We start from the raw sequence: 21066 nt of genomic DNA, 5'->3' as shown, positions 1-21066 counted from the left end.
TGGTGACATTACCATTCTTTAAAGAATCTAAGAGTATTTCTAGTTTACATCATACTGGGGTCCTCATGTGTGACGTTGTTAAAACAGAACTTCATTATATATACACATATTTAAAAGAAATTTGCTGAGAAGAACAAAATCACCAAGACAAATGTAACAGAGGAATGTTTATTGATGTAATGTACATGTATGGTATTATTGCAAATAAGCTCTAGGTCAGCATTTCACATAGGCTTGTTTATAGGCAATGACTGGTGTGTACACAAATGTAAGCACAATGTTTGGAGGGAATGAAAATGCTGATCTATTACAGGCTGCACTCTTGCAGCTTCTTGTCAGCTTGTTTCAGGGAGATCCAGGTGTTCAGCATTGATGCCTTAAGTCTGGCCCAGATCAAATGGTCATTTAGACCTAGGATCTGAGCTGCGAACTGAGCAGCAGCTTCAGGAGAAAGAACAGTGGAGCAGCCCAGACCTGAAAGAGTGAGAATGAGAAGATGTTTAGTATTGCGTACAATTCAGCTGCACAGTTGTTTAACTACTATTAAAAAGTTTGGGGTCAGTACGATTTTTAATAAACGAATACTTTTATTCAGCATTAAAAAAATGCCAGTAAAGACATTTATAATGTAACAAAAGATTTCTATTTCAAATAAATGCTGTTCTTTTGAACTTTTTTGTAATCAAATAATCCTTAAAAAAACATCATGGTTTCCACAAATTACTAAGCAACACAATTGTTTTCAACATTGATAAGAAGTGCTTCTTGAGCAGCAAATCAGCATATTAGAATGATTTCTGAAGGATCATGTGACACTGAAGACTGGAGTAATGATGCTGAAAATTCAGATTTGCCATCACAGGAATAAATTACATTTTAAAAAGATTAGGAAAGTTATTTTAAATTGTTATGTTTTACAATACTGCTGTTTTTACTGTATCTTGATCAAATAAGAGCAACCTTGGTGAGTATAAGAGACACTAAAATAAAATAAAATTCAGACCCCATGCATGTCTTTAGTAGTGTCCATTCACCAATTACAATACAGATAATCATATCACGCATAAAGTGACACAAACAATAATTAATGACATTTAAATCGGTACCACTAGGCATGCGAAGAGATGACCAGATGTCCTGAGCACCCCAGTCAGGGGTAATTGGAGGACAGTTAATAACTGGATACGCAGTGTTTCCTGACATCACTGGACCCAAGCCATTACTTCTGCCTGCCACTGCTACAAAGATGGTGGGAACTCCATCACCTGAGGAGAAAAACCTTGATCAATTAAATTAGTTATTTCAAATAGTTTTAAATATAAATTTTACATAATTTTTGCAATGAAAGGGATGAAAGGGCATGCTTGTTCTATTCTTAATAGATCAAATTACATACCCTCATATTCAGCTTTGATGCGGAGTGTCTCATCAGGGCCTTTATGGGCAGAGGTGACTCTAAGGTGGCAGGGAATGCCATACGAACCACAAGCCTTACGGATCTTCTCACAGTGAGCCACATCTGAGGTAGAGCCCATCAGAACTACTACCCTTCCTCTCGCCTGTGACTCCAGGAGCAGCTAGATGCACACACAGAGTCAGATTCCCATTAATCACTAACGCTTCAGTTAGAATACTCCAAACATTTTTTCCCAATAATGTTTGGAGTATTCTAACTGAAGCATTGGTGGAAAACCATGGTGGAACCAAGCACTCAACCATGGTGGAAAAAAACAAAACAAAACATACTCTCTCAATTAGAAATACCATCTAAAGTTTCATCTATGAAAAGTTTAAGCAAGGAATGTGGTGTTTTTTTAATTTAGATGTTGTGAAAGATTGGAGGAAGAGGGAAGTTAAGAGGGATGAACTAGGGGAACTAAGTAAATAGTCAAAGGTCACAGAGCTCAATGTTAGTGTTCAGCTTCTTGATGCAGTAAAAGAAATTGAGCGTAATTGATTTGAGCGTAACAAATTATTAAAAGAAAACGATTATGGCGGGGACTTGGTTCTAAGCCTTGGTTGTTGATTGGACTTTCAGATGTGGGCATTGCACTTAAAAATGGAGGCCGACGAATGCAATCTTGAGGGGGTGGGGAAGGACTAAATGGACTATATGATTGGAGAAATCCAGCAAGTCACTAGAGAGAATTGTGTCACTTTTACCCTAGATCCAGTTATATTTTGATTTAAAGATTACAAGGTAAACAAACATATCAAAAACACATTTTTTGTAAATAACGGTACCTTGACTCGCTCTGCAACCCACTCAAAGTTCCTCTTCACCATCTGCATGGCCTCAGGAGTGACTTCCTTCAGGTCACGGTAAACCTACACAGAGAACAGTGTTTATCTGACAGTCATACTCATATAGGTCTTGCCACAGGTTAGTTAGTTCTCTCAGGAAAGATCATGATCATCATAGCAGAAGGACATTTGCCTCACCAGATTAATACTAAACTCTTAGTGGCTTCTAGTTTTACTCTAGTAAAGAAGTAGCATACATTAATTTCATGCCTGAGGTATATAGTTTTTAAACACATCATGATGCTTGGTTATTTACCTGTTTGTCTTTCTGCTGGCTGCGATCCCCAGCTGGCCAGAGCCTCCATGAGTCGTTGTCAATCACATCAGCCAGCACAATCTCTTTAGTGGTCACATTTACACCGAATTCTATCTAAAATGACAGATTATGGGCATTAAACCTCTACTGTAAGTAACAATTACCACAATAATAAAAAATAATTAGGAGTCTGTGCAAACCAAGGACAATACTATAAAGATAGCTATAACAATAACTATATCAGCATCCACACCAACGGATGATAATGTTCTGTTTATTATTAGCATGCACTGCAGTTCTGTCAGGACCACTACTGCAAATACGATTGACAATTAGCATATAGTTTGGATTGGCCAGAACTCCCTGTGAATCCATGCAGCCTAGCATGGATAAGAGCAGGGAGAGCAGCAATAACCCCCCTAAACAGAACAAAAATGTATTGCAGATATCATTAATGTCAATATTTTAATGTACAACAATTCAAGAATTTAGACTGATTCAAGGGGAATCAGAATGCCATACTGACTGACGAGAGGAGGAGCTGGGGATGGAGGAGGGTAATTCGCTCCTGAGAAATGCAATAGCTGCTGATAATACTGAAGGAGCTTATATATGTATACAGAGATAGGCGTTGTATATAGGTAGACGCGGATCAGCTGAGAGTCAGCGGATGCGAGCGTGACTAACGTGACCAACGCTACGCTTGGTGTCTGCTGCCTTAAACACTTAAGCTATTTAAAGTAGGATGGATTTTGATTGGCTTATTGCTCATCAGATGGAAACAAAGAGAGTGATTCCAACTATATCGTTCTTCTGAGTCATTAGTTGTAGTGTGGACTTCTCTACGCCAGATTTCTTACTTTCATATCCACCAGCGTGCAGTCCTGTGTAGCCCAAGCCTTCTCCAGGACTTCAAAAATGGCCACCGTGCTTTTGCTCATGATGTCCACCTCACAGCGACCAATAGTCAGACCTGCCAGCTCAAACCCAGCCGCCAACAGCTGCTCTTCTGACCACTGAGGGTCATTATTGGCATCATCCTGAAGGAAGAATAATGGAAGTAAAATAAGTGATCAATATGTGGAAATTTTTTTTAACTGCATGACATTACGATTAAAAGCCTTCTCAACTTTATTTCTGATTAACAGATCCTCACCTTAAAGAACATTTCCATTTTTAGAGGAGTGAAGCGGTAGCCCTCTTTGACCCCAGGGTTGCGTTTGAGGAAGGAGCCTGTGGCTATGCGCCTGCAGACCCACTCAATGGGTATCATCTCACATCTGGACGCCACAAACGCAGTCTCAGAATGCTGCCTGACAAATGCCGTCTTAAGCCCTGATAGAAAGTGATTCACGATGATTGGTCTAGTACATTAACAGCATTTTCAAGCAGAGTGCAGTGATATACTGACACAGACTCTGCAGAGAAGAGGCATGACTGGCAAAAGACACATGCTTTCACACTGTGAAATTGGGACAGCAGTCTTAATAGCCTAAACACAGCATGCATATTGTAATGAGGAATAATTAAAGGAAGCATGGCTGTCACAAGGCAGTCATTTCCTCACAGTAAAACCTTCATCAAAAGCTGCACATGGTGAACACTAAATTTAATTCACTAAAATTGCTGAGGTTGTGGAAACTATTTTAAAAGTAAATTACTTTTAGAGACCTCTGGCAACTTTGAAATTGGGGCTACCTCATGAAGATCTTCAACTAGATTTTTTTTTGAATGAATATTGTTTGTGACAAATAAATTAACCAGGTTGCCAGATGTTTTCTATAATTAGTTTTCATTTAATCAAGTCAACAGAAAAGAAATCTCACCAGCATCCTGTAAAAGTTTGAACACACAGCTGGTGGTCTTGTTGGCAATGGCGGCTTTTCCCTCCATCTGATCCTTCCGAACCGCATTGCCCGCTGTTATCTGGTCTTTAGACTGGACCAGAACATGACCTGGCTCACCCACAAGCTCGAAGATCTGCTTGGTCTTACCCTCGTTCAGTTTTTGACCTAGTTTCAGTTCTAAACATAAAAAACCAAGGCAACAATACACATTAATTGATTCCAATGTGTGACTTTAAGACAATAATCAATGCTCTTTTTTTGCTCTTGAAAAAAAGAAAGTTTGTCAATCTATTTCTTAACAGCAATAATAATAATAATAATAATAATAATAATGTTTCATAATAAATAAATAAAAAAAATCAATTAAGTAGTTTAATATTAATTGGAAAAAAATGTGTACGCCGAATCAAAATCAGTGTGACAGAACTGACATGAAGGAACCCATTTTTTTGTCATGTGACAAGAAAACCTAAAACAGATGACATCTTTAGGGCCTCGTTTAAAAAAATTAAAAAAAGTCACATATTTGACCTTTTAATTAAAAAAAACAAAACAAAAAAAAAACACTTGTTTTGTTAAGGTGAAATGGATAAACCTTAAGAAAACTTCTTGATTTATAATGACTAAAAAAAATCATATTTTATTTAAAAAAGGGTTTGCTTTGGGGAATTATTTAAAAGTATTTTAATTGATTTAATAATTGTTTTTTGATGGTTACACTAATGGCATTTTACAGTCATTACATAATTTTTGTAGATAAAAAAAAACAAACAAGTTTTAAACTAGATTTTAAAAGATGTATACAGACTTATAATTGACCAATATTCTGTTTTATCTTGGGTGAAAATACTTATACTACCATCTTTCCTCATCTAGTAGTGTTACTGATTCGTATTAATAACATATCAGAAAACAAAAGAACTTAACAATATGACTATTGAGTAATGCCATGCGAGTGAATTTGTATTCACTGCGCAACTGCACCGCGGTAAAAACATGGTGAACACCAGAAATATTCAAGCAGACGAATGATTACAAACTTACCTGCGGTGTTCGACATTGTTGTTGAGCGTCGTTTTTCCTGCAAAAAAAATGATTAGAAACTTGATTATTCTGTGTCGCTGGGTTTCAAGCAAACGTTTTAATAACTACCTGGACTTCAGAGGAAGGCTGATATAAAAGTACGTCGAAGAGGAGCGAGACTCAACTCATTTATTTTCACGAGAGCAATGCGTTACGACACTCTGGCGATTCATAAAAACCAATCAGAGTAATGCCATCCTCACCACGTGGGCACAATCTTAATCTGCATACTTTGAAAGAAAAAAGAAAAGACGTATCTAACGTTATTGATATTGTTTAGGAGCAAACATTCGTTCTGATGCATTTTTGCAAACTACATTGAAGTTTGAGCGCGTTACGCAAGTCATTGAGCGACTTTAAACAGTTTATTGATTTGACAAAACGTGCTTCGCTAAACTTTTTGTTTTCCATTTGCTCTAACTTTGGACTTCAAATCTTATGTTTTTGTTCATTTGAGCATTTGTTTTGCCAAATCCTCCGCCCTGCCGCATGTTCCGCTGTGTGAGGAAACAAACACGTGGTTTGAGAGACTCCAGCTAGCCAGCGTGCAAATACACGCTACAACCATCCGTACAAACCCAGCTAGCTCTATTCAGAGAGGAGGACATGGAGTTTGAGGAGTCGGGCATCGGAGAGGAATGCGGGGTGTTCGGCTGTGTGGCAGCGGGGGAATGGCCAACGCAACTGGAGGTCGCGCAGGTTCTGACACTTGGACTTGTTGCTTTACAGCACAGGTAAGTTAAGTGTGCTGCTGTTAATTAGCAGCTCCCTGTTTATGTGACTCGGGGTGTTTTACTTTTAGTATGGAACAAAATATTAAGATTATTCCTGCTGAAAATATATTACATAATCCAGCCTATGCTCCCAATGGCCAGGCTGTTCTGTTGCATTTTAAAGGGGGTTAGAGTGGATGGAAAACCATCTTAAACCAGCTAAGACCTGCAAATCATCTAAGACTGATATGCTTTTTTCTTCTTCTTCTTTTAAATAAAGCATATAAAGTATCCTATAATATGCAGGAATTTGCCATTTGTGGTTCCCAGGTTGAAAACACTGAATGAAATGAATCTCGTTTCACATATAATATACAAACTACAGTAATCAACATTTGAAGTGGATCAAAACCTTGCATCAGAGTTATACATGAATTTTGAACAATGCCCGTTCTTGTCTTAGGACAACTTTGATGAACTTTTTTGATCCACTTCAAATGCTGACCACTGTAATTTAGTGCTCTTTATCATGCAGATGAATAATTTACCTAGGTGCAACTTTTGCAATTGCCTGATCTTGTTTTCTTACTGATATAATGATTTATAAATGCTGATATTGCTCATAGTCAACATGACGATTTGCAATACCCTGCAGCTATGCAGTAAAATCACAGATCAACAGACTTCTATTGTCCTGCGTCTCACCGATTGTTCAGATGTGATTGCATTGGATGCCATTGAACACACAGAGGTTATCTCCATGATCGGAATGTAGTGATCCTCCTCTTCTTTGCATTGGAAGTCTATATTCTCCGACCAGTCTGTGCTGCTTTCTCCATCATCAGTGCTCTGATGAAACTGTTTACAAATCAAACGATCCCCTAAACACACATAAGATACTGTTAACACTGTTACATGGGTCAAAGTCAAAGAACGTGTTTGTTCACTGACCTTTTCTTAATATGCTACTTTTGACAAAGAAAGTGATAATACTGATGAATTTCTTAATGAATATATTTCCAGTAATAGATATATATTCATTTATTATACTATAATTACTCTTGGTTCCATCCTGATTCCCTTGTGTAACTATTTTATTTTGATTTCCAAATTAGTTCAGGATTGTTTGAATTGCCACTGTTATGTGGTCTATAAATTAAATCACATTTTCATTTGTTATGAAATGCTTATTATGTATCCTTATCAGTGCGTTCTAATTCCCAATCTTGATTCTATTAGTCAAACTGAAGTCACAAGATTGACTCATTGCTCACAACTTTGAGAGTGTCTGTGAGGAGAATATAATGGAAAAACCTTCGTCTGCAGCTTTCCTCTTTCTCCCTTTGGTAGCCGACACATGCTCTCCTCTTGTGTATGATGGGTCGCTGCTGTCTACATTGCAAATATATTCACACATATTGAGAAAATGCAAATGAGAGTAACATTATGTGCACATGATAATTTGAAATGAAGTATTTTGTGTGGTATAATTCAGTGGTTCTCAACTGGTGAGCCGTGACCAAACAATTGTCTGATTGGGTTTCTAACAGCAGGAAAAGAAAACTGTGTAATTAGGATAGCAAAAAAACAAAAAAGGCTTAAAATGAGGCAAAGGCTTCCCATATCTTTTGTTGTTGACATTGAAGGCTTTGTGTTCGAGGGTACAAATTCATCTGTCACTTGGCAGAAAATGCAGAAGTGCCAACATGGAGCGATTGCGTCATCCTCAAAATGCCCTTATTTTCAAAAAACATGAACAAAACTTTGCCAGGTAAAATAAAATTTTACTCAGACTACATTAAAAATGGATTCAAGAAGGATAATTGTGTTTGTGCAGTGAATTATTGTCTTAAAAATCTTTATTTTTATTTTGATCTTTATTTTGTTTCATTTAGTTTCCTCTTATACGATATACCAATCTGGCCGTGCTTATGGTCGCCACATGATATCTAATGTCAAATCTGATACAAAACCAGTTGAGAACCACTGGTATAATTTGTTTTAATACCTGGGATCCTTCTGTAATTATGACTGTCGTCATAAATAACAGCAGAGATGGAGTCAGATGAGAGATGCTGTTCATATTCTATTGGAGGGCTGTCAGTAGGCCTTACTATTGTGGAATTCATTTCAGGTATCTCAAATTCAACATTTGACACTTCCTCTGGTCTTGTTAAAATGCCTTCGGTCTCAGTCTGGTTTTGAAAGACTCTTGCAGAAATGGCAGGAGATCTCAATGTGGCCTCATCAATGGGCGGCTGGTCATATCTAACTGCAACAATGTCATTGTTCTCATGTGGAAGTCCACCCATGGAGTGTTCCTCAAATGCTGGAGGAGTAAACATCCTAGAGTTCCTCAGTAAATTATTTGTGTCGGAAAACTCAGCGTAATTCAGTCGACTTCTAGGAGGCTTGGACAAAAGGGAATCCAGCTGTTCGTAAAACCTCATGACACGGCGAGGATCTCCGATGTCGGCTTTTCCTCTCTGCAGAGAACGGTAGAGGTATTTCAGGTTTTTGTACTTAGTGCGACACTGTTTCCAGTCCCTTTCCACACCCTGCTGAAGAAGCCTGCGTGAAATCTGCACAAATATGTCTTTGTTTCTGGTTGAACCCTGAAGCTGTCGCTGAATCCCTTCTTCGGCCCAGATTTGAAGGAGTGCCGCCACCTCTTCTTCACTCCAGTTTCTGCCTGAATCGTGCACTGTTATTATGTTCATCTCGTTTACTGCTGCTGCTGTTGTCGTCGCTGAAAAAAAAAGAGAGGTTTTTGAGAAATTTAAGATGTTGAAACAGCATTTAGCATTCCAGTTTTTGTCAACTCACCTGGCTCTCTTGTCATCAGTGGATGAGTGGCGGCATTCATTATTGTTTGCATCTCTGCCAGACTTTCATCTAAAACAAGGGCATAAAGATGGAAAAAGTCAACTTCTAGATGGAGATCCTGAACTATTTTGTTGCAATTAATTAAAACAAATCTTACCATCATCAATCTTGATAACCTGTTCTTCGACAGGTTCACGCCTCATGGCCAGCTGGTCCCTGTCTAGTATGTTCCTTGGTGACTCGTCCTCCTCAAATCTACCCTCAATGTTTTTGCCCTGCATTATAGCATCAAGCTCAGCGAAGAACCTTATTGGCCGGCCTTGACTCTTGCTGACTTTGTAGTCATATTTCATGTTCTTGTATTTAGTGCGGCACTGTCTCCAGTCACGCACCACGCTGTGTTGGCACTCCAGCCGACGTGCCATCTCCTGGAAAATGGCCTTGTTTCTGTGGGAGCGTTGAAGCTGCTTATGAACCTCCTTGTCGGACCAAACCGTAAGAAGAGCCCGAACCTCCTTGTCAGACCAGTGTCTACCTCCTTCCAGCCCTAGAAGTAAATTGGCTCTCACTTAACAACAGGTTTGGCAACATAATGCAAAGGAATATTTAGTATAAACAATGGAGCTGAATGGAGCCACCAGGTGGGTTTTTAAAATTCACCAGGGCCCGTATTCATAAAGAATCTTAATGCAAAGAGTAGCTCCTAGTGACAAAATTCTAAGAAAATTCTTAGAAATGTGGCCGTTTACTCTTAAAATTAAAGAAAAACTCCTAGTAAAGAAAAAAGTAATTCAGAAAGCATCTTAACCCTTAAAAGAGGTCTTAAGGTCAAAATTGTTAGGAGCACGGACGAGGACTTTTAAGAGGCTTAAGAGTTTCTTTAGCAGAGGAGAAAATGGCAGAAAGACGAAGAGGGAGAAGAAATGTGTTGCAGACAATGGATGACAGTGAGTTAATAAGACGCTATAGATTAGATCGTGCAGGAATCATGTTTGTGACTGATCTTTTTAGAGACACGCTAATATCTCCGACACAGCGCAGAAATGCCATAGCGCCTGAAATGAAAGTAATCACTACATTACGATATTTGGGAACTGGGAAAATTCCATGTTTGATACATTAAAACCAACATTCAAACCACCGCTTAAATAGACATGCCAGCAATCAGTGTAACTGGAAAGAGTGGAACAATTTTTATCATTCTAAGCAATCAAATACCTTATAGGAAATCAACAGCATGGTAAATAAAAAAAGGATTTATATACACATATATAATGTGTGTGTGTGTGAGAGAACGATCAAATAGGAAAAATTACGCATGTAAGTTCAAAGTGGAGGCTTAGAATAGACCCTATACTTAAAATCACTTTTTTTTTTCCTTCTTGGACAACCAACCAATCACAGTCTTCAAAAGATTGTGTCATACATAGCAACGGGGTCAACCCCGCCTCCTCACTAAGATAAAAGTTTTTGTATTTTCCTTACTCAGAGTTGCTCTCAGATCGGTCCCGAATCGCTCTTAAGCTAAGACTCCTACATAAAAGTTTTTAAGCTAAATTAAGAGTTTTCTGAGAGGATTCTTAGAATCTTTATGAATACGGGCCCAGGTTTTTAAATAAATTAGCTTGTGCAAGTATTAGCTAATGGGCTTTCAGATTAAAGGTTTTACAGCAGGCATTCTCTAATTTGCTTCCAAGGCCCCCCATTTTTCTATGAACTTCTAGTTTCTATGAACTTTTCCAGTTGTAACCTCAACCCTTTACTGGATAAGGGTTTTTATCTTACTCACAATTTCTAACCAATTAAACCCAACAAAGCTAGAAAATGCATATTCATTGTTACCATGGTTTTTTTTACAAACTTTATTACATTAAGATTTTATTAATTAATGACATTTCCAGGACTTGAAATCACACTTTTAGGCTACTATATATATTTAGGTTTTTCAAGACAGCGGGAACCTGGGTTCTTCAAAGTATTTATTTATTTATTAGTTGCTTTGTCTTATTTAAATTAATTTTAAGTCATCTTGAGGCTTAGAAGTTTCCTTAGGCCCCCTAGTTGTGAACCACTGTTTTACTGGAAATTAAAAAGTGTTGTAGAATGTATTTTATTTTATTTATATATTATTTAAAATTAACTAATATATAACTATAATTAGTTTATATTTTATAGTTATAGTTAATAATATATATTAATATATTTAGTTAATATATTAACTAAATATAAATATATATAACCAAATATTCAATTCTAACCCGAGTTTTTCAGGCAAAAATATTGTAGTTTAAGGATTTTAGTTTTGCTATTGTTTGAGAATTACCTTCCTGAAGACCTGTCAGTGAAGCAGGCTCCTCTCTTCTGGCAGCATTCGGCTCTTCATCTGCCACGTAAGGCCTTTGGGTCTGCGGCCTGCTATCTGCAGAAGAGCGTTTGTAGACCGTCTGCGTAGGCCTCCAGTCTGGAAGAGCCATGCTCCTACTCTGGGCCTTACATTCAAGCCAGTCTCTACACACCCCAAGCTCTCTCAGACGGCTTGAGATGGCCTCATACTTGGCCCTGCTCTCTTCCTCTTCCCAGGCTTGTCTCTCCCTCCATACTGAAAGCAGAGTTTTCACTTCATCCCCTCTCCAGTGTCCAGCTGTGTCCCTCTGCCTCTTGTCCTCCCCAGAATGTCTTTGTTGGTCTGTTTCAGGCTCCATGTTTCTAAGCTTGCCTAGAAATGGCTTCTGTTTGTTCGCTTCTGCCTTTATCCTCTCTGCTCCCCCTCCCTGTTGACTTTAAGCTCAGTGTCCAAGGCAACCAGACGACTGAGCCAGTTAGGAACGGCCACGTGACCGAGTACAGCCTCATGACTGGCTTAAGCTGTGTGTAGTGGGGGAGGGCCGGGGAGGAAATGTGAGAAGTGGCTTGGCAAATGAGTTGCACTTGCTGTGTCGATCTTCTTCAAAAAGACACGTGGAAACGGCTCAAAGGCGTTTGGCTGCACGCCTGATTTAAATGTCGTTTATGGTTATTCGGTCACATCTTTGGGATAAACTGTCTATGCTTTCCCCTCATGCTTTCAGTCTCTCTTACTCTCTCTCTCTCTCTCTCTCATTCCCTCTTCCCCTCCCCCTCTTTCTCATTCTCTGGCTAACCGTTTCACATAAACCAGTTTTATCTGCTTTAGTTACACACACTGTGCAGTCATTCAATCTTAAAAACAGATTTGGCTCGATTTTGATTTGATTTGGGAAGAATGGGAGGGACACATTCTCTCTCCAGACTAGTCTTGCAAAGACATGTTTTCTAATGGTTCACGACATGCAATATCACCCAGATACCATCAGTTTGTCACTATATCTACACTTTCTTTATATTAAAGTACATTTCCTTATTAAAAATGTTTATATAGAAGTTGTGTGTGCGCACACACCTGAAGCATGCACAGCTGCTCCAGACAACATGTAAATAATAAAATGGATTCTCTTTCAAGTTTCCCTGTGATTTAAACCGGCTTAAACGGGCAAATTCACACAGACTTGTGTCAAAATGACCGCTTTTGCGAGTATACATAGTCGGTTATGGATAAGTAAACAGAAAGAACGCATGTGTAATGTTAATCAATCAACAAAAGACAGAGAAATCTCCCTGCTCTTCACTGAATAACATTTAGTTAATTTAATAAGGAACCAACCTTTATTTAATTTGTACAGTGAAGATTATATGCAGTTGTATTTTACATTTGACTACTTTATTCAATTTCTGTACCTGAGAACTGTTAGACCTACCTGAAAAGCACAAAATATTTCATTTATATCTTTGTTCTCTTGTATTTATTTTTTTGTTTTTGCTTGTAGTTTAATTATTTGTTATTTTTGTATTAATGACTGTTTACTTGTTTTTAAATTAATCTTTGAAATTGATATTAGTAGTTTTAGCTGTGGTATTGAAATTGGAATCGAGAATTGTTAAATTTCACTTATCTAAAATTTCGGGTGTCATAACCTAATTTATTACAAGGATACATGGGCCAAAAAAAAAAAGAAAATTATTTTATTCATTTAATAGTGGAATAATTGAAATCAGTTAATCAAATCGATAATCGAATCGAATAGAGATCTTGTGAATCGGAATCGAATCGGGTCCGTGTACTTTTTCGTTCATTCGTTATTCTATTTCGGAATGAAAGATGAAATTTAAAAAAGGGTGCAGCTTGGTTTTTTGTTTAAAAGAAAAAAGCAGAAATGGCTGTATTTTGTTTTCCAAATGTATTGTTGTCATCAAATAATATATTAGAAAATTGGACGATATTTCCGATCGTTTTTTAATTTTTAATATTTATTTGTACGTTTATTGTATTTCATTTAACTGATCCTATCTTTCCCCGAAGTAAATTACACCGTCGTGCGAATAGGCCTACACCTGGGCTGCGTTCAGCCCCGGCAAAACGTTGCGCACCGTTTTGAACTTGAACGTGCCCCTGATGTCGCCTTGGCTACGGCAGTTCATTGGAACGAATGCGTTGTGTATATATATATATAATATATATATATATATGAGCAAAACTTGGCCACTAAATATTTAATATTCAATTATTTTAATGATCACAATTAAAGTTTTAATTTAATTAAATTGAACAAGTAAACGTTGCATTCATATTCTGGGCTCATCTGATTTTTTGTACATAATAGCCTACTTTGTTATGATTTTAGTATCATAATGATTAATAAATGCACGCACAATTATCCGTGAACTTGATTTGAACAAATGCCTTTCAACTTGTGTGTGCAAAATTCAGAATTAAATGAATGTGCAGCAATCTGTACAAATAGAGAGTCTGTTGGCTTACTATACTGTTGTAGCCATTAAATAAGCGCATTTAGTTTCATATAGCCTATGTTAAAATATTATAATGTTATTTTTTTTTTCCATTTATGTTGATTTATGAAAAGTGAACAGCACGAGTAAGATAGTATGCGCAATATATGAGAGACATGGAGCGGGTTTTGTTTTCTAGAAAGCCTTTCTTTAAAGGGATACTCCACTTTAAAATGAAAATTCTGTCATCATATACTCACCCTCATGTTGTTTCAATCCTGTATGAATTTCTTTCTTCTGATGAACAGAAAGGAAGATATTTAGAAGAATGTCAGTAACCAGACAGTTTCTGGTCTCATTGACTTCCATAGTATATATTTTTTTTCCTACTATGGAAGTCAATGAGACCAGAAACTGTCTGGTTACTGACATTCTTCTAAATATCTTCCTTTCTGTTCAGCAGAAGAAAGAAATTCATACAGGTTGGAAACAACAGTGAGTAGGCCTATATGATGACAGAATTTTCATTTTAAAATGGAGTATCCCTTTAATGTGAATTTCGTTTTGTATAAATTGCATCTAAATTTTAATCAATTTTTCATCAATTGCCTAGATCATTTAATAAATAAGAAGCAAATATAACAGACATAATCATGGAGGCGCCCGCGGTCACTTGCATTGCACGTTATGGAGCGCATCTCATCCCAACTTAACGAAACTCAGTGTATGCCTCACACAGACATGAGAAATACATCAAATACACAAAGCTTGAAATGTCTTTAAACGAAATAATTCAAAACGAAAAGAAAAAGGCTACTCTCTGATTATGTAATCCATGATGTGCATTTCTCTCTAGGCGCGTTCACGGAGATGGCGATCGCCAACTTCATCTTTGCAGCCGAGTCGACACCGTCAGAAAACACTAGTTTATTAATAAGAATCAATGCACGCGTCACCGGATTTACAAATGCACATCTTGCTTGTTGCACGCACACTATTATGTCGAAATAACGAGATATTATGTTGAAATAACATTATTAATAATAGGGAGAGCGGTGCACAAAGTAACGCTTTTTGACTTTCTCAGTTTGTGTAAATCTACTTATGGTTCAGAGTATTTATTTTTTCCCACATTCATTTCCCACATGTCTAGTACAATTATGTGTTTTTGTTTTTTCAATACAGTATATACTTTTTTCTTGATATACCCCGAAAGAATGGAAGTGAAATGTGACAACATGCCCCATAGGTGGGGTACATTGTAACATGTGCAGGGGCACATTGTAACATGACCATATGAAAGCTTAAAATGTTATCTGATCTAATAAAAAAAATATACAAAACAAACTAAAATATTTTCTAAATAAAATACAATTAAAAAACTTTTTCATATAAAATAATGGCAATTTTTAATAATTAAATATAAACTCATTTTTGAGTTTTGACTACGAACACAGGAAAACACAGCTATACAACATAGTTCAAAACAAATAAATAATTAGTAATTTCTGAACATTGACTCTCAGTTTTTATTCACCTTTTTCTCACGTTTTCTCAATAAAATTAATAAAAGTATAGAATATAATAGCACATTTCTAATAGGGGCACATTGTAACGCAGTGTTACAACATGCCCGGCCTGCACAACTGGGATTTAAACCCTGCTAGTGTCTTCTGCTAGTTAGCGAAGCATTAAAGAACTATCTCAACTGTTAAATAACATCTTGGATATTAAAATAATATCAGATTTGTCTTATTTTAAATAAACACAAAAAATAGAGATGAAAAATTAACTTAAGTAAGAAATTTACTTTTGCTATGGTTTAATAAATGTCTATGGATATCTTCCAAAAATAAATAATTTTGGCGGATTTTTTGTTTCTATATAGTGTTGATATGGCAACTAGTAAATACACAAAGTTCCGTCATCCAAGCATGTGCGGAAGTATTTAAAACAAGCGTGTTACAACTAACCCCGCGTTAGGTTGTGCCCCGCGCTCCCTACATCTTTTAGAATATTTGATTGAATGCTGAATGTTGCGATTGTTCAATTTAATAAAATAAAAACTTTAATTGTGATCATGAAAATAATTGAATATTAAATATTTAGCGGCCAAGTTTTGCTCATTTATATATATTTATACTATGTTGCCTTGGCTACGGCAGTTCATTGGAACGATTGCGTTATATAACGCAATCGTTCCAATGAACTGCCGTAGCCAAGGCAACATCTAGTGGTGTAGGCCTATATATCTATGACTTCGCACGACGGTGTAATTTAATTCCGGGTAAAGATAAGATCAGTCAAATGAAATACAATAAACGTACAAATAAATATTAAAAATTAAAAAACGATCGGAAATGTCGTCCAATTTTCGAATACTATTATTTGATGACAACAATACATTTGGAAAACAAAATACAGCCATTTCTGCTTTTTTCTTTTAAACAAAAAAACAAGCAGCACCCTTTTTTAAATTTCATCTTTCATTCCGAAATAGAATAACGAATGAACGAAAAAGTACACGGACCGAATCGGGACATCTGAATCGATGCCCAGCCCTAATATTCACATGAGATGAAGCCAGTTATGTTGGAAGTCTAATACAAGTGTTTTTATTTAACATGGGGAGGGACTCCTCATGGAGGCTGCCATGTTGAGATCACATGACCAGTCGCTGCTCACTTAACTTTGGTAATCTCTCTATCATCCAACACTTTCACTCGTTGATAAAATGAATCATGATTGTGAATGGGCTCTTCTTATAATGTTATTGATGTCAGTATACACAACCGGTCAAAAGTTTGAGATTGGTCAATTTTTTTTTTTAAATGTTTATGAAAAAGCCTTTGCTGTGTAATACAGTTGCTAAATCTACATAATTTCTTGTAGATCATTAATGTGAAAATAACTGAATATTTTACAATACGCTTTGTTAAATAGGGGCCAGGAGAGTGCTGGAATTGTCACGAGTACTGGAGCAAACCCACCAACATACACCACCCTGAAGGTAGCGTGAGAATAACACAGCATTTCGATGTGTACAACATCTACTGATCACTTAAAACATGATTTCTTCCTCTTCCATGGGCCAACACATATCAACATACACCAGTAAATGCAAGATTAGACATGCCTGACATAATTGCTTCTCTCTCTCTCTCACACAGGGCATGGGCTTAGTGAATACAGCTTTTAAACCAGAGGATTTGGGGAAACTGCGCAACGTTAACCTAGGCATCGGACACACGCGTTACTCCACCACGGGTATCTCAGAGCTGCAGAATTGCCAGCCTTTTGTGGTAGACACGCTGCATGGCAAGATTGCAGTGGCACACAATGGAGAACTGGTCAATGCCGCCGCGCTGCGCAAGAAGGTGGGCTTTGATTCTTAAGCGGCGGTCACACTAGACTTTGAGCATGCAAAAATTCTCAGGACACCGCAATGGCCATAATATGACGTCACATACTGCGGTGTCCTTTGTTAAAAAATATTATTTGAAAATTTATTAAATCCAAAATGTTAAAATGTGCAATCTACTGTACTTTACTGCAATTAAAGTTTAGATTCTTTTGATCTTTTCAAGTTTTTCAAACTTTGGAAAGCAGAAAAATTAGCATGAGCTTGTGTTTCCTGTCTCCCGCATTCACATGCGTATGAATGGGAGCCAATGGAACAAAAAGTGTAGTGTGTCCGGCCCTTTAGGGATACAATTTCAGTGGAAGGGTGGGGTTTTTTTCTCTTTTTTTTTTTTCTATTTGACACAAGGTGTTTGTGTGATGTAGGTTATGCGCCATGGTGTTGGTCTCTCCACCAGCTCAGACAGTGAACTTATCACCCAGCTCCTTGCTTTGACTCCACCCATGGAGGAGCTTGACACTCCTGATTGGGTTGCTCGGTAAGTTATGCAAGTCCATCCTCATCACTGCAACATCTGATTGGGTCACTGTTTGTTAAACCCTGTCTGTCTTACTAATTGCAAAATGAAGTCCTTTTCTGTACATTTTTTTTAAAAATGTATTTTTGTATGTTTGTTTGTGTTTGTCAGTATAAAGAACCTGATGACAGAGACACCTACTTCATACTCACTGCTAGTGATGTATAAAGATGTGATCTATGCTGTGAGAGACCCCTATGGAAATAGGCCTCTTTCTATTGGACGTCTAGTGCCCATTTCCAAACTGCACGGCTCAGGTGTGTGCAGACCAAACGAGTTATTCTCAGTGAGGGAAAGGGTTGGAGGTGAAGACATCTCTGCATCTGCTCTGAATTTAGGTCGCATATATTATGCATTTGGGAACGTAACATGCACCAACAATCTTTCCATACTCGGAATGAGAAGTGCTTATAAACCGGTTGTTGTTAAAGGGTTTCTTTTAAGGGCCATGCATATTAGTATTGAAATTTTACAGTTAAACTGTAAAATAAAATGATTGCATTTTTCTTAAATACATTTTTCCCCCAAATCGCGCAGCCCTAGAAGACACTATAAAAGGACAGCTTTATTTAAGTCTTAGTCTGTAAATAGATGTACACAGACTACACACTCAACTAAAACAGGTAAAACATGCTACAAATGGTAATCAAGCCAACATGAACAGATTCAAACTGCAACAGATGCAAAGGGATGATTATATATTGTCATAACTATCAGTATAGATTTAATGTAATGTTATTTTGGTGTGACTGACTAAGCTCTCATGATGAATAATTATCTGTTAAATTATCAGTTAGTACGCAAAATGTAATAGCTTAACAGAATAGTTCACTTAAAATTGAAAATTCTGTCATTATTTACTCACCCTCAAGTTGTTTCAAACCTGTATGAATTTCTTTCTTCTGCTGAACACAAAGGAAGATATTTTGAAGAATGTCGGTAACCAGACAGTTGATGAACCCCATTGACTTTCATATTAGGAATACTATGGAAGTCAATGGAGTCGATCAACTGTCTGGTTGCCGACATTCTTCAAAATATGTTCCTTTGGGCTTTTGGTGGCCAATTATAAGAAGTGTCTATTTATAACTTGGCATGTCACTGGCTGCAATATAAAAGCTTAAGGCATGTGGCTTGCTAAACTCGTTTTTATTTTTTTTAGGTGCTGGAGAAGCAGACACAGAAGGCTGGGTGGTCTCATCTGAGTCCTGTAGCTTCCAGTCCATTGGAGCAAAGTATGTTCACATCATTCCAAAAGAAGCACTTTTTTGATTTCTGCTTTTGGTGTAATTAAAAAATATATATATATTTTTTTACTTTGGCTTTTGATTATCTATACAATTTCTTTAAAGGGGTTTCCATCCCTAAGCCCACATAGCTACTGTATATTTTATCAGTTTGTTTGTTTGTGTACAGTTTTCCATTTTTCTGTTGTCAGGTATTATCGTGAAGTACAGCCTGGAGAGATTATCCAGATCTCTAAAAATGGATTAAAGACATTGAGTGTTGTCCCACGACCCGAAGGAGACCCTCCTGCTTTCTGCATATTTGAGTATGTTTACTTTGCAAGGCCAGACTCCATATTTGAAGGCAAGTTCATAACGTTTACAATCGTTCTTATGTTTTGAGTGATAGGTAGGATTGAGATAGAACAGTAATATGTGGTAAAAACTACTGTTCAAAAGTTTGGGATCAGAGGATAAATTAAAGGGCAAGTTCACACATTTTCAACCAGCTTTGTATTGTTAAAATGTCGGAAGTATATGTAAATGAACAGTGTACTCTTTCTCCATGTTACCTGCACCCAGATCTCCTGGTTTATTTGTAAGCTAAAGTCCACCTTATGACGAAAATGCTTTTGTTAAAACAAAATATCCTACTTGCGCATTTTTGAATTCCCGCTCACGGACAGTTCAATTGAGCACAGTGCATTATGGGTGTTAAAGTTTTTTTAATCAAATAAATGCAGTCTTGGTGAGCATAAGAGATTTATTTAAAAAACATCCAAAAAAAATCATACCTACTTCATACTTCATACTTCATACCTACTTCATCATACCAACCTTTTAAGCAGTAGTATATAGTACTAGGTGAAATAAGCACTTTTTTTGGTGTAACAGGTCAGATGGTATATACAGTGAGGCAGCGCTGTGGACGGGAGTTGGCCATTGAGGCGCCCACTGATGCTGATGTAGTCAGCACTGTTCCAGAATCAGCCACACCTGCAGCATTAGGATACGCAAAGCAAGTGAGTAATGAGGAGCTGTACACGTTTTAATGCTTTAATTGGTTCACGCAGGGACATTATAAAGTTTTACATTCTGTCTCTCTATAAGTCTGGCCTTCCGTATGTAGAGGTGCTGTGTAAGAACCGCTACGTGGGCAGAACGTTCATTCAACCAAACACTCGCCTGCGTCAACTTGGAGTGGCCAAGAAGTTTGGGGCATTGACTGACAACTTTGCTGGCAAACGAGTGGTGCTTATTGATGATTCCATCGTGAGGGGCAACACCATCTCCCCTATTATTAAACTGCTTAAGGAAGCAGGTGCAACAGAGGTAAAATGTTTTTGAATTAGTACTGCATGTTTGATAGTTTTTTTTACCGACACAATGTCTTTGTTACATGACACCTTACAGGTCCACATTCGTGTTGCATCACCTCCAATCCGGTTCCCATGCTACATGGGCATCAACATTCCTACCAAAGAGGAGCTAATTGCTAACAAACCAGAGTTTGAAGACATAGCAAGTTATATTGGTAAGTCAAGGTGCAGAGATTTACTTCATTGTTAAGGTTTTGTATACAAGTACACACACTTTCCCGTCTAAATTTTTTTTTAATTATAATTGTGCTTTAATTGCTTTGAACAGGTGCTACAAGTGTCCGTTACCTGTCAGTTGAGGGTCTGGTATCTGCTGTTCAAAGTGGGATTGAGTCACATGGGAAAGATGAGAGGATCAGCTCAAGCACTAAGACTACTAGATATGGCCACTGCACAGCTTGTCTCACAGGAAAATACCCTGTGGAGCTGGAGTGGTGAATTTCAGCTCTCTGAACTGTACTTAAGTTTTTTTGTTATGGAGAAGTGCCACCTTAACATTTGTTGCAGTTGTAAATGTCATAAAAAAGGTAGGCCAATACTGTATTAGAACTAAAAGAAAACATTTATTTTCAATTCTCAAACATTCCTTTAAATGCATTTCTGATGCTGTCAGATTGCAAACCACTAGTTTGGTTAAGACAGACTATCATCTAGTAAAAAAAAAAACACTTTTGTAAAAAAAAAAAAAACC

At 37.3% G+C, this 21066-nt stretch overlaps 2 protein-coding genes across 3 annotated transcripts; one reads left to right on the top strand and one right to left on the bottom strand.

Moving 5' to 3' along the window:
• Window positions 1-152: 152 nt before the first annotated feature.
• paics (phosphoribosylaminoimidazole carboxylase, phosphoribosylaminoimidazole succinocarboxamide synthetase) lies at window positions 153-11812 on the bottom strand. 2 transcript variants are annotated; one of them, XM_084090401.1, is made up of 15 exons: window positions 11353-11812; window positions 9187-9576; window positions 9030-9098; window positions 8212-8952; window positions 7518-7595; window positions 6909-7084; window positions 5452-5488; window positions 4387-4584; window positions 3717-3895; window positions 3421-3600; window positions 2561-2674; window positions 2245-2328; window positions 1397-1577; window positions 1107-1265; window positions 153-474 (listed from the first exon to the last, which is right to left on the bottom strand). In XM_084090401.1, the coding sequence occupies exons 1-15, from the start codon at window positions 11729-11731 to the stop codon at window positions 308-310; spliced, it is 3132 nt and encodes a 1043-aa protein (XP_083946527.1). In that variant the 5' UTR covers window positions 11732-11812; the 3' UTR covers window positions 153-307. The 2 variants fall into 2 exon arrangements, with proteins under 2 accessions (XP_083946527.1, XP_083946528.1); XM_084090402.1 differs by lacking the exons at window positions 6909-7084; window positions 7518-7595; window positions 8212-8952; ... (1 more) ...; window positions 9187-9576; window positions 11353-11812 and adding an exon at window positions 5560-5660.
• On the top strand, window positions 6007-21043 carry ppat (phosphoribosyl pyrophosphate amidotransferase). The gene is made up of 11 exons (XM_084090405.1): window positions 6007-6224; window positions 16776-16842; window positions 17003-17209; window positions 17619-17731; window positions 17882-18027; window positions 18933-19005; window positions 19209-19360; window positions 19891-20018; window positions 20107-20328; window positions 20410-20530; window positions 20644-21043. Exons 1-11 carry the CDS (start codon window positions 6097-6099, stop codon window positions 20811-20813), a joined length of 1527 nt encoding a protein of 508 aa, XP_083946531.1. The 5' UTR covers window positions 6007-6096; the 3' UTR covers window positions 20814-21043.
• The last annotated feature ends 23 nt before the right edge of the window (window positions 21044-21066 follow it).

The sequence above is a fragment of the Abramis brama genome (assembly GCF_963993115.1).
Source record: "Abramis brama genome assembly, chromosome: 18".
NCBI classification, from domain to species: domain Eukaryota; kingdom Metazoa; phylum Chordata; class Actinopteri; order Cypriniformes; family Leuciscidae; genus Abramis; species Abramis brama.
Note: the sequence above shows the minus strand (reverse complement) of the source record. Positions and strands in the feature narration are given on the sequence as shown.

Bases quoted from the DNA above. Each gene is read 5' to 3' on its own strand.
- paics (XM_084090401.1), bottom strand. From the start codon at position 11,731: ATGGAGCCTGAAACAGACCAACAAAGACATTCTGGGGAGGACAAGAGG. The intron at 7,596-8,211 runs GTATTAAAACAA...TTTGCAATGTAG, and splicing joins TAATTACAGAAGGATCCCAG to ACAGCAGCGACCCATCATAC. The intron at 475-1,106 runs GTACCGATTTAA...TCACTCTTTCAG, and splicing joins ATCTCTTCGCATGCCTAGTG to GTCTGGGCTGCTCCACTGTT.
- ppat (XM_084090405.1), top strand. From the start codon at position 6,097: ATGGAGTTTGAGGAGTCGGGCATCGGAGAGGAATGCGGGGTGTTCGGC. The intron at 6,225-16,775 runs GTAAGTTAAGTG...TTTGTTAAATAG, and splicing joins CTTGTTGCTTTACAGCACAG to GGGCCAGGAGAGTGCTGGAA. The intron at 20,329-20,409 runs GTAAAATGTTTT...GACACCTTACAG, and splicing joins AGGAAGCAGGTGCAACAGAG to GTCCACATTCGTGTTGCATC.